Source organism: Tamandua tetradactyla, chromosome 6 (genome assembly GCF_023851605.1).
Source record: "Tamandua tetradactyla isolate mTamTet1 chromosome 6, mTamTet1.pri, whole genome shotgun sequence".
Lineage (NCBI taxonomy): Eukaryota > Metazoa > Chordata > Mammalia > Pilosa > Myrmecophagidae > Tamandua > Tamandua tetradactyla.
In genome coordinates, this window is record NC_135332.1 from 23105922 (window position 1) to 23127356 (window position 21435).

The 21435-nt window shown below is 57.9% G+C and overlaps 2 protein-coding genes and 1 long non-coding RNA gene across 4 annotated transcripts; 2 read left to right on the forward strand and 1 right to left on the reverse strand.

The window, feature by feature from the left end:
• The first annotated feature begins 3147 nt into the window (after positions 1-3147).
• FAM171A2 (family with sequence similarity 171 member A2) lies at positions 3148-12986 on the forward strand. The gene is given in 9 exon segments (XM_077164161.1): positions 3148-3265; positions 6685-6912; positions 7142-7234; positions 9528-9686; positions 9771-9950; positions 10049-10165; positions 10301-10427; positions 11021-11813; positions 11815-12986. Coding segments are annotated over 9 exon segments (2484 nt in total). The 3' UTR covers positions 12484-12986.
• A 123-nt stretch (positions 12987-13109) lies between these two features.
• Positions 13110-19783, reverse strand: GRN (granulin precursor). 2 transcript variants are annotated; one of them, XM_077164163.1, is made up of 14 exons: positions 19671-19783; positions 19430-19511; positions 16909-17049; positions 16660-16794; positions 16469-16553; positions 15873-15985; positions 15658-15793; positions 15424-15533; positions 15109-15232; positions 14780-14877; positions 14446-14691; positions 13986-14213; positions 13657-13887; positions 13110-13561 (listed from the first exon to the last, which is right to left on the reverse strand). In XM_077164163.1, the coding sequence occupies exons 3-14, from the start codon at positions 17044-17046 to the stop codon at positions 13427-13429; spliced, it is 1779 nt and encodes a 592-aa protein (XP_077020278.1). In that variant the 5' UTR covers positions 17047-17049; positions 19430-19511; positions 19671-19783; the 3' UTR covers positions 13110-13426. The 2 variants fall into 2 exon arrangements, with proteins under 2 accessions (XP_077020278.1, XP_077020277.1); XM_077164162.1 differs by lacking the exon at positions 19430-19511.
• On the forward strand, positions 14932-17385 carry LOC143687308 (uncharacterized). Its single transcript, XR_013177489.1, has 3 exons — positions 14932-15040; positions 15786-16020; positions 17124-17385. It is a non-coding gene; the product is annotated as an uncharacterized LOC143687308 (long non-coding RNA).
• Positions 19784-21435: the final 1652 nt, after the last annotated feature.

Genomic DNA, 21435 nt, shown 5'->3' on the forward strand with positions numbered 1-21435 from the left:
GCCCCTATGTGCTGCCTCTCCTTGGGGCCAGGGAAGGGGAGGGGCTACCAGAGGAGTGTCTGATGCAGGGAGTGAGGGCAGGTGGAAGTGTGAGCAGAGAGGGTCTCTACCAAAGCAAACGCTGCAAATTGCTATCCTTGGGGAGTGTCAGGGAGTAGGGAATGGGGTTGACAGGTGTGAGAGGAATAAGGAATAAAGAATAACAGGGCCTCTGGGTGAAGCTGGAGGCCCCAGGAGGAGGGGAATCTCCTCTAAGGGTAGGTGGGACAGAGGTTGGGCCACCAGAGAAGGAGGTTGCATCCCCTGTGGACAGCTTTAAACTACATTTCTCATCATTTTTGAGGAATAAACCTCAAAGTGATCTGAGACTGGGGAAAATAACACCTTGATGCCCCCGCATCCCAAAAGGCTTTTGAAGCTGAGTTCAGAGTGAGGAGAAATAGAGGGAGGCTGGCTAAACTCTCAGCCTAAGGTAGGCAATGTCATGCCAGGGAGGGGACAACAAGCATTGCTCTCTGGCTGCCCTGCGCTGTTTATTCTTTCTTACCAAGAACTGTCTTCAGTTAGGGAAGAAGGCACCAGGCAGAGGTCCCTCAGGAGGGCAAGAAGTAAAAGATAACTCTTGAACTTTGGTGCTTGAAGTAGGGGATAGAAGTGTGTATGTGTGTGTGTGGTGGGGGGTGGGGGGGCAGAGAGGATGTCCACCTGGAATCCTGAGAGATTCATTGATTTATTTGTTCAATAAATATTTATTGAGCATCTACCATGTACCACGTGCCTGGCATTATTCCAGGCACAGGGATGGAGCAGTGAACAAAACAAAGTCCTTCTCCTCAGGAACTTACATGCAACCAGGGAAAAAGAATTAAATAATAAATAAATATATCATCAGTGGTGGTAAGTGCTGTCAATAACAATAAAGATAAGCAGATAGAAAATGATAGAATATTTGTAGCTGTTGGGAGGGGGGCTGACATTTTTGGTAGGGTGGTCTTAGAATGCCTCTAGAATGAGGTGAGCAGGGAAATGAATAAATGAGCTGTGTAGCTGCTTGGGGATAAAGTGCCCAGATACAAAGAACAGCCAGTGTAAAGGTCCTGCAGTGGGAGGGCCTCAAGCAAAGACCAGAAGACTCATGTGGCTGGAGGCAGGTGGAGTGAGGGATCCAGGAGATGAGGACAGAGAGGTAGCCGGGGCCAGGTTGACAGCACCTTGTGGCCCCCTGGGTTGGGGGGACTTTGAACTTGATACTAAGTGTTGAGAGAAGCCATTATTGGTCAGATTTACCTCACAAGAGCTGCTGGTATTTGATTCTACTCAAAGGGGTAAAAGATACATTCTGGAAAGAACAGAACAAGTTGACATCCATGCATAGTGGATTTAGGAAAAAAATTGAACACCAAACAAACTCCCTCCCACTCCATGCTATAACTGGAAGACCCTATACAACTTATAACTTGACCCAACAATTCATTTGGCATTTGTCCTTATAGAAAAGACAAAAAAAGGTGGGGGAGGGGGCAATGATAGAGACTTGGATTTCAACCTGAACAATTCTGATAAAGCTGAAGGAGATCTCTAAAGGGCTGTCCCAAAACTCCATCCTGGCCAGGGCTGGCATTGTGGCCATCTTGATTAGAGGCAGAGGAAACCACTTTTCACCCTGCAGATGGCTGCAGGCTGGGAGGTTGCTCTAATACAATGGGTGACTGATGCAAATTCAAAGCAGCACTGACAGATTGTAAAGTTGGGTTGAAACCAACAAGATGAAAGTCACCAGGGATGAGTGCTAAGTCCTGTGCCGAGGTTCAAAAAAATGGGTTACATAAGAAGACTGGGAAATGAGATTAGATGGAAATTTTTGTTCCATGGAGGGGAAGGAGGGGGTAGTATCTAGTGGTATGTCCAACATCTTATAATGAGGTGCCCTTAAGTCAGAAGACACAACCAGGGCACCCAACCAGAAAGGGAAACTTGTTGCTGAACTTGTCCTCTGGGGATCAGGCCTTTGTCGTGTGTATCCAGTCCCCTCCTGAGCACTACACTGAGAGAAGCTGACAAGCTAGAGAGAACCAGGAGAAGGAGACCAGATTAGATGAGGATTTGGCCTCACGTTGAAGCTGAGCGATGACAACAACCATAAGCATGGATGGAAACAGAGCTGGGTTGGGGTTGTGGAGGCTCGAGAGCTATCTTCAAATGTGGGGTTCAGTGGCTGAGGAGGATGGAAAAGACCTGCTTTGTTGTTCATGAAGCCAGAACCAGTGGGATCAATGAGTGATTCTCAGTGGGTGAGAACAAAGACTGTTGACCTCTGGAAGAACTTCCTAGCCATTGCGACTATTCCGCAGTAGCTCTGATTACCTGGGCAGAGGTGACTGTATATTAGCACCATTTATTGTGTCCCTGCCCTGGTCAGGCCTGCCCTAGACCCTTCACACACATAATTACCTCATTTAATCGTTACAGCAAACCCGTGAAGTGGGCGTCCTTAAAATCCCCTCTTTAGAGGGAATAAGACTGATGATCAAAAGGCTAAGTCACTTGCCAATGGTTTAAATAAGAGGGAGAAGCTAGACAAGAACCGAGGTCTGACTGGCTCCCAAGGGACCTGAAGGCTAACTACCCAACGTTGCGTGGATGTGGGTGTTTGAGCGGAGAGGAGGGGGCTGTAGAGCTGGGAGTTCTTACTTTTGAGACGCTCCTCTATCTTAACCCCTTGACAGTGTGTTGTAAGCGATAGCCCTTCTCCCAACATTTCGTACCCAACTTCGGGGGACTCTCAAACCCCGTGGATTCCCGTGACTGGAACCTAATCGCTACGCACCCTTGCGGCTCAGACTCTGAGACCGTGGGGTGAAGGATGTAGCGAGTGGGGACCCTCGGGGTGGGCTGACGGCGGGGGCACTGGGGTGGGAGTGCTGGGAGCGGCGGGTGGAGCCCGGCTGAGAGGGGGCGGTGTCTCGCCGCGTGGGGGCCGCCTGCAGGGGGCGCTAGCCGCGGCTCCGGGCCGAGACAATTGCGCTGAGCGGGCGCCGCAGCCGGAGCGGGAGCCGGATCGGCGCGGCGCGGCGCGGCGCCGAGCGGGGGCTGAGCGGGGCCGGCCGAACTGGGCCGGGCGGGAGCCAGGCCTGGCCGAGCCCCGCGATGCCGCCGCCGAGTGGCCCCAGCGTTCTTGCGCGGCTGCTGCCGCTGCTGGGGCTGCTGCTCGGCAGCGCCTCCCGGGCTCCGGGCAAGTCGCCGCCGGAGCCCCCCAGCCCGCAGGGTGAGTCCGGCCGGGAGGGGCCGCGATCGCGGGACTACACCCCTCGATCCGGCTCCATCCGCCAGCCCCCTCTCCGCGGCCTTGGTGAATTGGGGGGTATTCTATTTTCCGGATTTGGATGGGGGGAGTTGGGCGACCTGGGGTCGGAGTTGTGGGGAAAGATGGGGGGGGGGGGAGACCCGGGGCGGGGGACTCGGAGAGACACAATGGGGAGGTGCGGGGGTCCCCGGGGCCGCCGGGCTGCGCGTCGCCGCCTCCCTCCCGCCGTGTCTTTCTCGATCCTGGTCCGCGAGGCGCCGCTGCCTGAGCCATTGTCTACCGAAGACACCCGCCCAGGGGCGGGCTGGGGCGGGTGCGGGCTCCGCAGTCCCCTGCGGGTTCCTCGTTCCTGAACCGGGCTGGGTGGGGGCGCAGGCTCCGGCTGCCACCCTGGGCCCGGACGGGAGCTGGGCGTCTAGAGCCGGTTTGAAGGGGGGAGGGAAGAGCCGGGAGTGGGTGAGGCTGTTGGCGGGATTGACTGCTCCGGTGGGGTCCTTCACCCTAGAACCTGACAGCCCCTAGCCGGCCCCCCAGGTTCAGAATTTGGGGTGCACCAAATCAGCCCATGATGGAGGAGGGGCTGCAATTGGGGGCCCTGGAAAAAGGGGTACATTGTGATCCCTAGCTCAGGGCGCATGGCAGGGCTGTGGTCGCGGAGCCATGCTGAGCTGGCTGGCTGCTTGGCTGTGGGCATTGCCGGCTGGGAGGGCAGGTGCCTGAGTCCCTGTCCAGCAGGCCTTCCGCCACTCCTGTCCCCAGTCCATCGCAGGGCAACCCTTCCTCTTCTCGCATATCCTTCACAGTGGAGGAGACCCTCCCAGAGCCTCAGCGGGCCAGGTGGGTGTGTGAGGTGGGGGTGGGGCCAGCTCTTGCAGCGAGAGAGGGTGCCGGGGCTAGACAAGGACCCCATATCCCCTCCTGGGCTCTGGGACGGGCCTCTGCCTACCTCAACCCTGCATCCATCTCCCTGCTTTCTGCCCCAAACGCTAGCTACTGCTCACCCTTCCCCCACCTCTGCACCCCTTCCATGCTTGAAACAGCCTCTCTACCCCCCCACCCCCTACAAAGGAGCTGGCAGGAAAAGCAGGGTGTGTGTGTGTGTCTGGATGAGGGAAGTGGGGTCCGGATGGAGGGAGGGGGTCGGATTTCCTTCTGGAATGAGGCAGGGCTGAAGCTGGGAGAGACGGATACTGTATGGAATGCCAGGCTTTGAGGAATGGGAAAGGGCATTCCCCCAGCTTCAGTCTTCCCTGTTTTCTGAGGGAGGAAGAGCCCCTAGTTTCTTAGAAAGCCCCTCCCTCGGTCCCTGAATCCCAGGGGAGGGAGTCTAGGGGATTGGCTGGAATAGAGCCAGGATAGGGGGCTCTCCCAGGCCACTGGCTGGGAGCCCAGGCTGATGGGAAGGGAGAAGGGAATCTGCCAAGCACCTGCCTCCAGCCCCCAGCTTGGCACTGATGCTGCCTTCAGGCCTCACCTGCCCACCCCGTTTTCTGCCCACCCGCTCCCACTCCACCCCCCTCCCCTGCTTTGAGGTTCTGGCCCTGAAACCCAAGGCATTCCCTCAAATGACTATATTCCCAATGCCCGGGTCCCCTCCTCCCAGCTGCTCCATCCAGCTGCTCTTAGCCAGGGGTGGGGATGAGCTCGACCCCTCCAGCTTCTCAGAATTCCTTCTGTGTGGTGGTGGAATGGGGGTGGGGGAGCTGCCAGCTCCTGGGAGGATCACAGAGTGGGAGAGGGTTGGGCGTGTACAACCGCCCTAAAGGGTTGGGCTCAGGCCTGGGAGTGAAAAGGGAGGTGGGCTTAGTTGGACAGCTGGATGGGATGCCAGGGGCAGGCGTGTGCTGGCTCTGGAATTGGACGCCTGAGATAAGACACCTGTCACTGTGGAGTGTCAAGCCCATGAGGGAAGACCCATGAGGTCTTCCCAAAGTTCCTGTGACCCTCTGACCTCCTTGTGCCCTGCTGCTCTCAACTCCAGCTCTTTCTACCATATTTGGACTCCCCTAGGTTTGTGTCCAACACCCAACTCACTCCCAGCCTGCTCCCTCTGGGTCCCAGACAGATGCCCCTGTACCTTTCCAGGCAGGACACCTACTGTACTCCCATTATTAGCAGCAAGACAGGGGTGAGGCATGTTCTTGTGGGAGGGGCCAAGCCAAGTGGGAAGGGGTAGATCGTGGGATGGATCAGAGGGGCTACCTGGGGAATCCATGGGAACAACTCAGGGACTGGCCCTTGCTGTCACCCCATCTGAGCTCAGGGCATCTACAGGCCCCACCTGACCAGACTGGTCTGGCAGGGCTAAGGGAAGAGCCAGCTCTGGAAGGCTTGGGCTTCCTTTCCCAGCCGCCTCTGCACAAGTTTCCCTTGGGCCTGTGTTGGCCGTCCCCCCACCCCCAGACCTCCTTCCCCTTCCCCTTGTCAGGGCCCCAGCTCCCTGCAGGATCTCCTGGGAGGAATGAGAGCGTTGTCATGGTGACCAAATGTAGCTGACCAGCTGAGAAGGAGCGGGCTGTACATGGAAGGAGGAGGGGTCAGGAGGTACTTGTTTGGGCTTAGGGGTTGGAGTGAATCCCTAAATCTGAAGGCAAATGGGCAAAGGATTCCGGGAAGAGGATGAATGATGGGAAAGACCAATTTCCTAGTCTCCTCTTCTTAATTTTTCCCAAGAACTTAAACACAGACCCGTCTTTTCTGAACAGCTGAGTCCTACCCTCTCTCCTCTCCATCTGCAGGCCCCTGAGTCTCCACATTCATCCTTTCTCAGTCCTCCTTCCCTGCTGTCTCCCCTGACAGTGGCCCTGAGGGGTCCAGTGGTTAAGCATTTGGGTTCTAGAGGCAGGCTGCCAGGTTTCGATCCAGATCTGCCACTTAACTGCAGGTAATGCCTGACCTGCAAGTATCTCAGCTCTTTGAGACTCAATTTCCTTATCTGTAAAGTGGGGTATTTTATTGAATCCAAGACACCCTTGACTGTAATATGCCCCATTATTTCATGCGCCATTAAGGAAGGAAAAAATGCTGGCAAATATAATTATGATACCATCAATTATAGGTGTAGCCTGAATTCAGAAATGTTAAAATGTGAAAAAGCGAATGTGTCAGACTCGATGACTGTGGTGATAGTACCGTATTTCAGATGGAATCCATATTTCAGATCGGACCTCACAGGCTGATGTGCTGTTTAAATGGAATCTGTGTGCACAGCTCTTTCTGCACGCAGGCAATGCTCTATAAATGCTGGCTCTTAGAACTTCTCTAACCTCAGCCCCAAAGCCTCTCTCGTCCAAGAGCCCCCTGGGCTGATCTTGGGGCTTCTCCAGTTCTCTCCTCTCCCCTCCCTCCTTCTCACTCCCTGCACCCCATCTTGCCTACAGAGATTCTGATCAAGGTGCAGGTGTATGTGAGTGGGGAGCTGGTGCCCCTGGCCCAGGCCTCAGTTGACGTGTTTGGGAACCGGACGCTGCTGGCTGCTGGCACCACGGACTCGGAGGGCGTTGCCACACTGCCCCTCAGTTACCGCTTGGGCACCTGGGTGCTGGTCACTGCTGCCCGCCCTGGCTTCCTCACCAACTCTGTGCCCTGGCATGTTGACAAGCTGCCCCGTGAGTGCAGGGGCAGGGGGACGGGGAAGAGGCAACAGCTGATCCTCCATCAGCCCCTTCCCAAAATAGTCCCGGGGGAAGGGGGAAGGCCTTCCAGCAGCTGCTGCCTGCGCCCGCCCGGGTACTCAGAGGGGACTGAGGGAGGTTGGAGCCACTGGGATTCGGAGGGAGGGAATGCCCGGCCTGGGCTGGGGCTTTCTCTGGAGCTGACAGGCGGCTCCTCCCGCAGTGTATGCTTCTGTCAGCCTCTACCTGCTCCCTGAGCGGCCAGCAACCCTCATCCTCTATAAGGACCTGGTGCACATCCTCTTGGGCTCTCCCGGTAAGACTCCCCCCCAACCCACCCTCAGCTCCTCCTTCCCCCTGACCTAGGTAGAGAGAGCTCTGCTTTTCTGTGTATTAGCTGAATGACCTTGGACAAGTCATTTCACCTCCCTGCACCAGAGTCTGTTCACATTTAAGATGCAGCTAAGGCTTGCAGCTCCACACCCAAACAACGAAGTGTGAACAACTTCACACAGTAGCTGCTCAGTAAATGTTTACTCTGATTGGGGCTTCTCATGGTTTCTGTTTTCCCTCTTCTCCCTTTAGAAGCTCCATTCCCTGCCACCTTCATCTTCAGTTAATTTACGCATATTTGTTTGTACCCACTGGGTGCCTAACTCTGTTAGGCCGCGGAAGGGTCATTCCATGAATACTGAATGTCTACCAAGTGCAAGGCCAGGAGCAACTCATAGTGGCCCTTGTCCCCCCACAGGCTTTCAGTCTCACTTGGCTAATTCTTAACTCAGCACCTACACTCTGCCACGCACCGGGTCTGGTGCTGGGAAACAGTGGTAAGATAGAACAGACCAGCTCCCTGCCTCATGGCGTTCACAGACAAGTAGGAAGACAGAAAAACAAATCATTGCAAATCCTGAAATAATTACAGAGCAGGCAGGGCAGTAGAGGGCAGCTGCATTCACTACTAAGAAAGCCCTAATCTGTGAACTAGACAGGCGGGAGAATTTGGTGGGGGGAGCTGTGAAGCTGCGTAAGCCAGGAGGCCAAAGCCGAAGCAAAGGCATCTTCCCAGGAGAGGAAAGCCTTCGGGAGTCTCAAGGTGCAGGGACAGAAGGGGGAAGCGAGAGGGCCTGGGAGGAGTTAGGGTTCAGGAACACTCTGGCCCTGTTGTGCATGAGGGGTGTCTGGTGGAGTCTGGGTGATGAAGCCAGGCAGAGGGTAGCCTCCATCTGGCTAGCAATAGGGAGCCATAGTGAGTTTATGAGTGGGAGAATCCCCCTTCAATTTATATTCTTAACTTGAGCCCTTATCCCCAAATCACTCTTCTTTGCTCTCTTTCATCTCCCTTATCCTGAATTGCAGGGGCTTCTAGATGCCTTTGGAGGTTTCTAAAATGCTTAACTGCCTACTCTGTTGCCTCCTGGCTAACACCCTCTCTGGGTTCCCACTGCCTTCAGTATAAAGCCTGAGCTCCTTCACTTAGCTGACCATCCGCTCCAGCGCCTGGTCCCACCAGGCCTCCCACACTGCCCACTCCATTCATTTACTGCTGGTGGTTTCCTGAACATGGCAGCCTTGTGCCCCTGGGCCTCTCCCATACACAAACTGCTGCAAGTCCCTTCCTACTTTCTTTCCTGGCTGAGGCTCATACATCCTTCAAGACTGCAGGACCTTCCTGGAGCTGGGCGGCGGCATTGCTGCAGCTGCATCCCCCTTGCTCCCTCTCTGGTGACAGCAAGCGGGATGGAACAGTGGGTAGGAGCATGGGCTATGGCACCAGATCATTTGGGCTTCAGTCCTGGGTCAAAGATTGTGACCTTGAGCCGTGTAACCTCGAGCGAGATACTCAACTTCTCTTGCCTCAATTTCTGCAGCTATAAAATGGGGTTGGTAATAAAGGCACCTGTCCCAGGGGCTGCTATACTGTTTAAAGAGGTAACCTGCTTAGAACAGTGCTGTGCCTATTTTAAGGCTTAAATAAATGTTAGCTGTTATTAACAGATTGTGTTGGCATTCAGTTCATATATCTGTCCCCTCCCATCCCAACACATGCTTGACCTAAGCTGCCCAACAGTCACTGCTAGCCTTGTGTAGCTATTTAAATAACTTAAATTATATTAAATTTAAAATTCAGTAAAAGCAAATTTCAGTTGCATTAGTCAGTTACGTTAGCCACATTCCAAGTGCTTAGCAGCCACATGTGTCTATCACTGGATACTGTAACAACGCCACACTCCACTGTGACCTTCTGGAAGGCAGGGGGTTGTATTGTATTCATCTTTGTATCCCCAGCACCTAACAGTGCCTGCCACGCAGTAGACAATAGTTGTTTGGGGACCTGAACCTCACCATTTTATAGGTTTATAAGGAAACAGTGTTTCAGAGAAAGCAAGTAACTGGCTTAGGGTTCTGCAGGTAGGACTAGAAGACATCAGGTCCACATCCCGTCCGTCCACGTTAACGTTTTATGACTGGGACTGGCCAGTTCTCATCCCAGGTCACCGCCCTCGCAGACCTATGCAAATGGCTGGTTCAGGAGCTCCCTGTCTCTTTAGAGACTTGCTTCTTGCTCTGGTCCCTGGTGGGTCACTGCAGCCTCTCTCGCCACCCAGGTGCCCGCTCCCAGCCCTGGGTGCAGTTCCAGTGCCAGGACACCTGCCTGCCAGTCAGCTCCACCTACAGCCAGCTCTGGGCCTCGCTCACACCTGCCAGCACCCAGCAGGAAATGCGGGCTTTCCCTGCCTTCCTGGGCACAGAGGCTTCCAGTTCAGGTATGCTAGGTGCCAGGCAGGGAAGAGGTTGTCTCCCCAACCCGTATTTATTTAGCCCTCAGTTCTTTTGTTCCATTCCCCAAGGCAATGGCTCCTGGCTGGAGCTGATGCCCCTGGCTGCCGTGAGTGTGCACCTGATGACAGGCAATGGGACGGAGGTGCCGCTCTTGGGCCCCATTCACCTGTCCCTACCCATACCCTCGGAGCCCCGTGCCCCTGCTGTGGGCTCCATCATTCCTGCCTGGAGATTCGACCCAAAAAGTGGTGAGTGTCTCTAGGGTTGCAGGTGCTGGGGTTTGGGGAAGGAAAATGGCACTTAGGTGGGGGAACATTGAGTCTGATGAAAACCCCACCTCTCCCAGGGCTGTGGGTTCGCAACGGCACTGGCAAGATATGGAAGGAAGGCCGGCAGCTCTACTGGACCTTCACCTCCTCCCAGCTGGGGTACTGGGCAGCTGCCATGACCTCCCCCACAGCTGGTGAGAGCGGTGGGAGAAACGGGGTGGGGGGCAGGGATCGACACGAGGCTGGAAGGGGAGACCGGGAGAGTGGGCTCCTTCTGAAAGGCCAGAAGGGTGTCCACACCTGGAACGCTAAGCCCCTGCCTGGCACAGGGCTGGTCACCATCACATCGGGCCTCCAGGACATCAGCACCTACCACACCATCTTCCTGCTCACCATCCTGGCAGCTCTGGCCCTGCTGGTGCTCATTCTGCTGTGTCTGCTCATCTACTACTGCCGGTGAGTGCGCAGGGGCCACCCGACCCTCTGACCTCCCTGATGCCCACCTTCCGCCCCCAACTACCTCTCATCCAATGCCCCGACGAAAGCCTGCCCTATGCCCTGCGTTCTGCTGGGCACTGGGGCCATAAAGATGGGTAAATCATGATTCTGATCCTCGAAGCACCAACAGGAAAAGTATAGGCTCCTGCAAAAGCCTAGAAGACCCTGTGGCTTGAGAGAAAAGTGGGGATAGAGGGAGCAGAATCTGCAGTCAGGATCCCCCCAGAGACTATCTGCAGCTGCTCTTACCAGCCCAGCTGTCACTCCCAAGAGACCCAGGCCAGATGAGTCCCCACTTGGCTTAAGGGCTTGTCCCAGGTTCTCATAGCATCTCTTAAAAGAGGAGTGCAGGGCTTATCCCTATGGGAACTTCCAGAAACACCCAAGCGCTTCTCCCATGCCCCACCGGGCTCCTCGCCATCTCTCCAACCATCTCCATCCCTCATCTTGCTACTGCGGGGAGTGGGGGGTGGAGGTGGTGGTGGGTTAGGGGGCTGCTCAGGCCCTGCCTGCCCTTTCCTGAGGATGCCTGTCTGCTCCCTCCTCTCCAGGAGGCGCTGCCTGAAGCCCAGACAACAGCACCGAAAGCTGCAGCTCTCCGGGCCCTCTGACGGTAACAAACGAGACCAGGCCACCTCAATGTCCCAGCTCCATCTCATTTGTGGGGGACCCCTGGAGCCCACCCCATCGGGGGACCCCGAGGCTCCGCCTCCAGGCCCCCTCCACTCGGCATTCTCCAGCTCCCGAGATTTGGCCGCCTCCCGGGACGACTTCTTCCGCTCCAAGCCTCGCCCTGCCGGCCGCCCGGTCGCGGAACCTTCGGGTGCCCGCGGGGGCGAAGGCGCCGGGCTTAAGGGCGCCCGCTCCGTCGAGGGTCCTGGTGGGCTGGAGCCGGGCCTAGAGGAATACCGGCGGGGTCCCTCCGGGGGCGCGGCCTTCCTCCACGAGCCGCCCTCGCCGCCGCCGCCCTTCGACCACTATTTGGGCCACAAGGGGGCAGCCGAGAGCAAGACCCCCGACTTCCTGCTGTCACAGTCGGTGGACCAGCTGGCGCGGCCGCCTTCGCTCAGCCAGGCGGGGCAGCTTATCTTCTGCGGCTCCATCGACCACCTCAAGGACAGCGTCTATCGCAACGTCATGCCCACTCTGGTGATCCCCGCGCACTACGTGCGCCTCGGAGGCGAGGCGGGTGCTGCAGGCGCCGGCGATGAGCCTGCCCCGCCCGAGGGCACGGCCTCGGGTCCCACGCGCCCTTTTCCGCAGCCCGACCCCCAGCGCCCGCTGATGCAGGGCCACTCGGGCTCGGCGGGCGAGGGCGGCGGGGGTGGCGGCGGCGAGGGCTGGGGGGGGCGGGCGCTCGGCGCCCGTCAGCGGCTCCGTCACTATCCCGGTGCTGTTCAACGAGTCCACCATGGCGCAACTCAACGGGGAGCTGCAGGCCCTGACCGAGAAAAAGCTGCTCGAACTGGGCGTGAAGCCTCACCCGCGAGCCTGGTTTGTGTCCCTGGACGGGCGCTCCAACTCGCAAGTACGCCACTCCTACATCGACCTGCAGGCCGGCGGCGGGGGCCGCAGCACCGATGCCAGCCTGGACTCGGGCGTCGACGTGCACGAGGCGCGGCCCGCACGCCGGCGGCCCCCGCGGGAGGAGCGGGAACGCGCCCTGACCGCCGCCCCGCCGCCGCCGCCCGCGCCCCCGCGCCTGGCGCTCAGCGAGGACACGGAGCCCAGCAGCAGCGAGAGCCGCACGGGCCTTTGCTCCCCGGAGGACAACTCGCTGACGCCGCTGCTGGACGAAGTGGCGGCGCCCGAGGGTCGGGCGGCCACGGTGCCCCGGGGTCGGGGCCGCAGCCGCGGGGACAGTTCCCGCAGCAGCGCCAGCGAGCTACGGCGCGACTCGCTCACCAGCCCGGAAGACGAGCTGGGGGCGGAGGCGGGCGACGAGGCGGGCGACAAGAAGAGCCCGTGGCAGCGGCGGGAGGAGCGGCCGCTCATGGTGTTCAACGTCAAGTAGCGCCGCCCCCGGTCCCGCCTCCGCCCCTGCCGTCCAGGCCCGCCCCTAGGGTTCGCGGCCCGGGAGCGTGCGGGGGTACCCGCTCCTAGGCCACTGCCCTAGCCTGAAAAGGGACCCAGGGGCTTGCGGAGCTGTCCGCTGGTATGTGCTGGCTAATGTCTCGGGAGATCCCATGTTTGCCTCCAGGCAGAGGGAGGTGGGAGGGGTCCAACCCCCGCGGGAGGTGCTGGGGAGGAGGGCTGGGTGGGGGGGAGCAGTGCCTGTAAAAATGTGGCTGTACATAGAAAGCTCTATTGTGGAAAAGCAGGAGGGACAACCGGGCCCCAGCTGCTAGTGTGAGGGCTGGGAAGGGGGGGTGTCATTCCCTGGGGAGCCCCGGGAGGGGAGGGGGTGCTGCTTGCTGACTGCCCACCGGTGCCCCAGCGCTGGTGGCCAGGGGCGACTCCGGGCACGAGGGAGTAAGGTGATGGGGCCGCTGTGGGCAACAGCAAATACAAAACTGGTGAGATTAACTCTGTGTTTGTGTTTCTGTGGGACCGGGCCGGGGGGGGGGGGGGGGGGGGAATGTTGGCCCTAGAAGACGGTCCTTGCCCCCAGGTCCCCCAGGGTCGCCAAATCAGATACTGTTAAGAAAGTGTAGGAACTTTACTGGAGCACACACACACACACACCTGTGGAGAGGGGACAGCACCTGGCCACAGGAGCCACAGAAATTGGGGGAGGGAAGGCAGTTTGTAACATGGCTTTCACCATGGACCCCCTTCTGGTGGGGAAGGCCTTAGATTGAGGCCCCACCACCTATGGTGATGTTGGGTCTCAGAATAGGGGGGAGGGTGTCAGGGAGAATTCGGTGAGGGAGAGGTGCTGGGGAGGCCTGAGCTGTGGGCATCCTCTAAGCAGGGTCCCAAGGTCTATGAAGTGTCTTCAGTCCTTGGTTCCCTCCTCACAGCAGCTCCCTCGGGGCTAAGCTCCTCACAGGGCTGTCCCAGCGCAGGTGCCTGCGCAAACACTTGGTGCCCTTGGCTCCACAGCGGAAGCCTGCGGGGCAACAGTGACGCTGATCTTTACAGCAGACGCCCTGGATGGTGGGGGTGGAGGAAGAGGGGTGAAGGTTAGACAAGGCCTGACACAGCCCAACCCAATACCCAGCCCCAAGATAGGGGTAGTACTGACCTGGCGGTAGGGACAGCAGGCCCAGCTACCAGAGCTGTTGAGGCAGCAGGTCTGGTTATCGTGGCAGAAGTGCCCCTCCCCACACTCCACGTCCCCCACCCCCACGTGGAAGCTGTGGACCAGGGGGGCGGCAGTTTTGGCAGAGTCCACCTCCTTCTCACAGGACCGGGCCTTCACATTGCAGGTGTAGCCAGCCGGGCAGCAGTGCTCCCGGTCCTCGCAGCACACGGCCTGGGATGATGCAGGGACATGTGGCATTCACTCTCATTTGCCCTGCTGTGCTCCCAGGATTCAGCTCCCTACCAAGGGGCAGGCAGGTGGGCACTCACATGGGGTAATTGGCAGCAGGCCGAGCCCCCACTCAGGCTTGGGCAGCAGGTCTGCCCTACCGGGCAGCTGGTGTGCTGGTCACAGCTGGTGTCCCTGGGCGGGCGAGCCTCGAGCACAGGCCGCTTCTCCAGTCTGGCCACCATCTTGTTTCCCTTCTCACACTGTCCCTCCGGTGTACACCTGTAGCCGTGGGGGCAGCAGTGCTGGTGGTCTAAGCAGCATACAGCCTGGGATGGGGGGGCAGAACCGGGTGGTTTAAGCTGAGGGTGGGGTGCTGAGCCCCTCCCCACCCCCCCCACCCCTGCTCACAGCTCCTCCAGCTGGAAACAATTCTGGCTGAGCTAGCGTGCCACCCATTTGCTAGGCAGAGGGTAAAAGAGCAACGTGACAGGACTCTGGCCACCTACCCAGGTCAAGGCACTGCCCACCCGTCCCAGTGCTGCCCTCCTTCCCATGCACCTCTGGGGCTGGACAGCAGCCCCACTCCCCAGACAAGAGTCGGCAGCAGGTATTGAAGGGGGGACAGCTGGCAGTGCTGTCACAGGGAACGTCACCCTCCATGGACTGGGGGTCTGGCAGGCTCAGGTGGGTTGGGGCCTTCTCCATCCAGGGCATCTGGAAGTACCCCTGCTGACAGATACCCTTCCCTGTGTCACACCTAAACCCTGCCGGGCAGCAGTGGATATGGTCCTCACAGCACACAGCCTAGGGTGGAAGAGAGGTGCCAGTGGGTACAGAGGTCTAGCTGGCTGCCCCCTTCAGCCCACCTCAGCCACCTGCCTCTCCTGGGTACCTGGACAAAAGGGCAACAGCCCCAGGCCCCCGACTGTAGGCGGCAGCAGGTGTAGCCATCTGGGCAGCTCATCTCCCAGTCACATTTCACGTCCTTCACTGTGAGGTAGGCAAGGAGGATAGGTCAGCAATAGCTTTGGGGCCCCTTGGGGTGCCCACCCTTTGCTGACTTCACAGCTGGAACCAGATGATGAGGATGGGGGTACCGCTCATGCCAACCCTGGCAGGGATTCTAAGGAAAGGCCACGTGTGGTGGCAAGAGGTCTGTGTCTGCCCCAGCATCCTCCATGCAGGGTAACTGGCAAGGGATCTGTGGCCTGTCTCTGATACCAATGTGTGCAGGCAGCTTGACGAGGAGGTCTGTAGCCTTCTCCTCGGAGAGGCATTTCTTCTGGGTCAGGTTGCAAATAGTATCCTGGGGGCAGCAGTGAATGAGGTCGGAACAGCAGACAGCCTGGGTGGGGATGGGAATGCGTCTTTTTGACTGCCAGGCTGAGTCTGGCCTAGGGAGCAGCCAGGCCAGCAGCTGGCAATGCCTTCATTCCCCCACTAGGGGGTGGCATGAGTCCTAAATCAGCCAGGCTCCCAGCAACCAGCCGGCCAGCCCCACACCCTGGAGCCCCAGCTGGCTCCAGCCCCACTCACATTGGGAATAGGGCAGCAGCCATACTTCTTATCAGGCAGCTGGCAGCAGGTAGAACCATCAGGGCACTGGGACTGTTCATCGGGACACATGACCACGGTGGGCAAAGCCACTGGAAGGGGAGAGGACAGTGAGGTGCAGCCAGGGAGGATGGAGGGGAACTTTTTCCCAGCTGGGAACCAGATGAGGCTTCTCCTCTCTCCAACCCCCAACTTGATGCTCTCCCACCTCCTTACCTGCCTTATTAGTCAGTTGCGCAGGGATCTTCAATAACAGGGGATGGGTACCCGTGGGCGAGAGGCAGCTGGCATGAGCCAGGTCACAGGAGGTACCATAGGGGCAGCAGTGTATCTTGTCTTCACAGCAAGAAGCCTGAGAAGAGGCAGTTCGGACTCTGTCTTTCTCCAGCCCCTCGCTCTGCAACCCGCCCCCTATCTCACCACATCCCTACCTGCGGTGTGGGGCAGCATCCCCAGGAGCCATCGCGCATAGTGCAGCATGTGGAGGAGTTGGGGCATTCGAACTGGCTGTTGGGACACTGGATGGCACCCACGGGTTTGATATCTGTGGACAGGATGATCCAAGATTCCACCAACGAGGTTGGCGGAGGTCATTCTCCCCCATCACTCAAGGAGCTGGTGACACTGGGGCCTGCAGGCTCAGATGCAGGACTGGGGATGGGTAGGGGACTGGCACCAGGGTTTGGTGACCCTCCAGCCATCCTTAACCCACTGTCCTCACAAGCCAGTCCTGCTTCAGCAAGATGGCATTGGGCAGGAGCATCCCTTGACAGTCAGTTGGCACTAAACTAGCCCACCCTGGCCTCTCCCCATCCTCACAATGCCTGGACCAGCATCCAGGAGTCCTGGATTCTTTCCTGCCCCCTCCTAGACCCCGTGCTGCCCCTCTGTCCAGAGCAGAGTAGCTTAGTACAGATGCCACATGAATGAAGGCACAAGGGCAGCCATCGGGGTTACCCAGCTGGGCTCTGGGACACTCCAGGCTCCATGTGCTGCCTGTCTGCGTGGCCTCCCCTCCCCGCCACACCTGATCTGTGGAAGCAGGTCCACCCATCGGCACTGCAGTGGAAGCCCCGAGGGCAGCAGTGGTGTCCATCCCCGCATGCCACGGCCTGTGGGACACAGAAGTCTGTGTTGCAGAGGCCCTTTTGCCTGGGGCGGGAGAGTGCAGGAAAAGCACAAATGCAGATCTAACGATGGAGCTGATGGTACCCTCACCTGTGGGAAGGGGCAGCAGCTGGAGGTCCCTGAGACAGTGAGGAGGCAAGAGGAGCCACCAGAGCAGTGAGCATCAATCTGGCAGGGTGTGCCCATAGGCTTACTCTGTATCGTGAGCAGAGAGGACTGTTCGTCCTGGGAAGAAAGGGGAGAGGTTAATTTGAAAGACTGCCTGGCCTCCTCCTTTTCCAGGACGACCCTTTGGGAAAATCCAGGCTGCCAGCTTTTGCCTGGGTGTGGGGCACTCACCACTATGGGACTGCAGCAGCTGTAGCGGTCTCCTCCTGCAGCCAGGCAGCAGGCCACAGGGCAGAGCTTACCGTCAGGGCACTGTGTTCCAGCCACTAGCCCTGCCATCAAGGCCAACCAGCTCACCAGGGTCCACATTGTCTGTTCACAAAAATTGGCAACCGATTTAAGCCCATGCCGCTGTCGATTCTGAGCACTGATTCACTCACCCACAGGCCTGCCTGAACATCCCCAACAACTCACTGTCCAGGATGGAAGAAAGATATGGAGCCTGAGACTCAGTTCCCACCATGTCTCCTGGAGGAGCCCTCTTTCAACTCAAAGAACATCCCCAAGAAGTCATCTCCTGGCCATGTCAGTATGAATATACATATACTGTGTCCCCGACCCATGGCCTGACACCTGCGTCTCTGTGGGTGGTTCGCAATCACAATCACAGGTGCCAGTGAGGAAGGCATGTGGGGTTTGGCGGTCTGATCTCTGGGGACATGGGCCACTGGGGGGCGGAGGGGTGCAGTAACCCTGGGAGAGAGCAGCGCTGGAGGGAGGGAGCTCCCACCTTCCCTGAGGTAAAGCCAGGCCTCCCCTTCCCCAGCCAATGCCGTCCAGTGCCCGCTCGCCCCCCCCCCCCCCGTTGTGCTCACACCTGCTGTGCCTGTGTGGGAGTCATCACAGGGTGATGTGGGAAACCACAGTGTGGGGAAAGTTGTGAGAAAGGAAGTGTGGTGGCTTGTGGGGCCGGAGCTACCTTCTCCAGAGGCCAGCCACTGCCTGCCCACCACTGTCCCCTTCTTCCCACAGCCTGGGTCAACCTCCGAGACTTCTGTTCTCTGAGGGACCCCCCCGAACACCATCAGCGCCCTATCAGACTCCCCAGACATAACAATCCCCTGCCCTACCTCTCCCCAAACCTTCGGGGCCAAAACTCAGCCACAAGCACAGAGAGAGCATATGTGCCCTGCCAGGGCCTCCCTGCCCACCTGTCTGCCAATCTGAGGCAGCAGGAGGAACCGACCCTCATGTCCCTGAGGGGTATAGACTCTCACTTCCCAACAGCACTTCCCCCAAGCTCAGCAGCCCTGTGAGTTCAACAGGGCAGGCCTGGGGCTTGTTACTGGGCCTAGAGGAGCAGACAGGAAGGTGTGTTGAGCCTCTTGGTGGCCAGTGACAGCACTGGTCATTTTATTTCTTCTTTGCAACAACCACCCAAAGTAGTAATTATCTTTACTTCTCAAAGGCAGAAATGGAGCCTCAGAGATGTCAAGTAACACGCCCATGTCATATAACAAATCATGGTGATGACAGGCTTGATGGCTGCAGAACACACTGGACCTGGATTTATTTCATAAGTGGCACCCTGGCCAGTGCCCCAGAATAGACACGAACCCCCAGAAGGACAGAGCACCTGGGTCCAAGCAGAGGGAGGGGAACAAAAAGATTTTCTGGGCAGGTGAACCAGGCAGGGTGGAAACAGGGGGTACAATGTGGAAACTGCATTTGGGTCCTGGTCCTAGAATTGGCCACTAACCAACTGTGAGAGCTTCAAAAGTTGCTCCCTGTCCCTGGGCAGGGTCCCCATGGTCTATGTGTGGCAGCACTGAGTGGGAGGCAAAGGGAAGGAGGTTGGGAAATTCCACCAAGTCCCTTAAATCTTCTTTCCCCTTTACCTGGCTTTCCTCAGGTGTCCCTCTCTCAACTCAAAGAACATTCCCAAGAAGTCATCTCCTAGCCCGAAAAGGATGATGACGTCTAATCTTGGGCCCACTGTCCCTTTCTCTCTCTCCACCACCTAAGCATCTGCCTCTGACTCATCTGTTTCTTGGGTGGGTGTTGGTGGTGGGTCCAACCTCACCACACAGCAGGCTCTGCTCTTGGTTTAGGCCACAAGGGTGCCTGTCCACACCCATCTAGGCCTCCATGACTTATTTATGTATATTTTCCTTCCTGTGCATCCTGAGGTTAGGAAGTATGGTGTATGCTTCTATCGAAAATGTACTCATACATGCGTGCGCAAGCACACGCACACAGCGAGGCATGCAGGACCAAGAGGCTCAATTTCCCTCTGGTTCCTCTTCACCAGGTTCTGAGTGGCAGCCTTTCTCACCACACCCCACACTACCACAACAGAGAGGACAGAAGCTTCTTCCAGCCCCCAGTACCATCATCTTCCACTAGGAGGCACCCCCAACTCCGAGTACCGGGGCTGAGGGAGATTCCCTAAAGGTGGGCCAACCCAGCAGCAACTGAGCAGGAAAAAGTGACAGGAAGAGAGAGAAGCTAGCTCGTCCCGCCTCCCACATTCTCCCCCCACGACAGGAAGTAAGGAAGCGCCAGGCACCACCTCGGGGCTCTCTCGCCACTCCAGATCCCTTCCACCTTCGAGGAGGCCTGAGCTTCAATTCCCCCTCCCAACCCCTCCGAGCTCCGGGACGAGCGGCAGGCGCTTCCCCTCTCCAAGAAGTCGCGGGAACGCCCCCCGCCCCCCACCCCCACCCCCACCAGGAGAGGAAGGAGCCGGCACCTGCTAACAGGGGGTGAAGCTGGCTCAAGAACGGGCTGGTCGGTCTCTGCTTTCGGGGAAGGGGCTGCAGTTTCCGGGAATCCTGGAGAGGGGACCCTTCTAAGGGGGCGGGTCACTGTAGTGACAGCTCGCTCCCTCGCCTACAGAACTCCCTCCAGTGCAGGAGAACCCCCCCAGCAGTTTCTATAAGCGAGTCTCCTCTTGTCTCCCGTCTGAGACTCCAGAGGAGCCTCCAGCTCACCGTCCGCGGCCGGGCCCCCAGGCAGGAGCAAGCGAGGGGTCTGCGCGGGCGGCCTCCCACTCGGCCTCGGAGTCGGCGCTGCCTGAGCGGCCTCAGCCCCGCCGCTCTTGGACTTGCGGCGCCTCTGCCCCGCCCACCTCCGTCCCCATAGGCCAGGGGGCCGCTGCCGCGCTCCCATTGGTCACTTGTCGACGTGGAGGCGGGGCCAGACTGGAATGCTGTGTATCTTTCCTGCCCAAGTCACTCTCCTCCCTCCCACTTCCTCTCTCTCCGCACCCTTATTCTTAGGCATCATGTGATTGGAGAATCACATGACGCCCCAGCCCGCTGCCTGTGCCTGCCTTGCGGTCTCCGCCGGAGTTTGTCCCTCGCGCGGCCGCCGGTGTCAGGGGACATGACAGAGGGCGCGATCCCGGGTGTTCATAGGATGTGACGTGTGTGCAGCCCCTTTCTACCCTATTCTGTTCCACCCTGTTCCATCCAGCACACTTGGATTAAATGCTAGGCCGTCAGATCCAAAGGGGGGTTGAGGGAGGGTTGTAAGGACAAGAATAATACGCCCCTAGCCCCCGTCCCTTTCCCCGAGGTGCCCCCAGCCTGGGGAAGGGGAGACAGGCTCAGACTAAATTAAGGCAAGGTCGTGTGCCAGATGCTATAGATGTGTGTAGGGGGTGAGTAGTACCTGGGCTTGGGGGCGTGGATTAATCCCACCAGGGAACACCTTAAGCTGGCTCTGGGAGTACTGAGGGGCTGGAGAGTCGGCTGGAAAAAGGATGTTCGGAAAAGTATCAGAAAACTAGATGGGAAGGGCAGCCACGGGCAGGGATTGAATGCCACGTGCAGCGAAGTGAGCTTGAGTCGCTTCTGGCTACCTGCGCAGGCTGGGCTGGGGTCTGGGGCCGACCTAGTGGAAGCTGGTCTTCCTGTCTAGGAACTGACTGGCAGGTGAGGGGAGACAACTTACCACACACAGTGGATTGACAGGCCACAGGAGCCAGAATCGCCCCACGCCAAAAGGCCCGGGTGGGTGATGGGAGGCTGGCCAGCAGAGAGGAGCCATCCAGGGAGGGTGCTGGGACCTGGTCTCCCAGAGTGGGTGAAGGGCCGGCAAGCTGAGGAAATGACTTGAGCCGAAGGTGAGGCTGGGGTAGAGGGACAAATAACCAAACTCAGTAGTGATAGGAGTCTGGGTAGGGAAGGAGGGGCAGCACTGTGGAATTGGGTGGCGGTTCTTAGCCTGGAACTAGGAAGGATCCCAAAAGTGGACAAGGTTCCTGCTGATAATCTAGGACTATTCCATCCCCCTGCTTATGCTTTTACTGAACACACACACACACACACACATGACTTTATGAAATGTTAGACAAATTAATATATAAGTCCTTTAATCACAACTACACAGAACCAAAAAAATCCACAAAAATACAGGCAAATTAAAAAAAAACGACTGAAAATAGCATCACAAAGTCTAATTAAAGACATGGTTCACAACCAGGGGCAATTTTGTCCTCCAGAGACATAGGGCAATGTCTGGAGTCGTTTCGGGTTGTCTGTAACAATTGGGGAAGGAGATGCTACTGGTATTAGTGGGGAGGAGCCAGGGAACCTGCTAAACATCTCCCTATGCACAGAAGCACCCACACAGCACAGAACTTCAGGTCCAAAATGTCAGTGGCGTTGAGGTTGAGAGACCCTGCTCTGGAGGGTCCCAAACTTTCTCCATAAGAGCCCTAAAGTGTTCCACATATAGAGCATCTAATCTCTT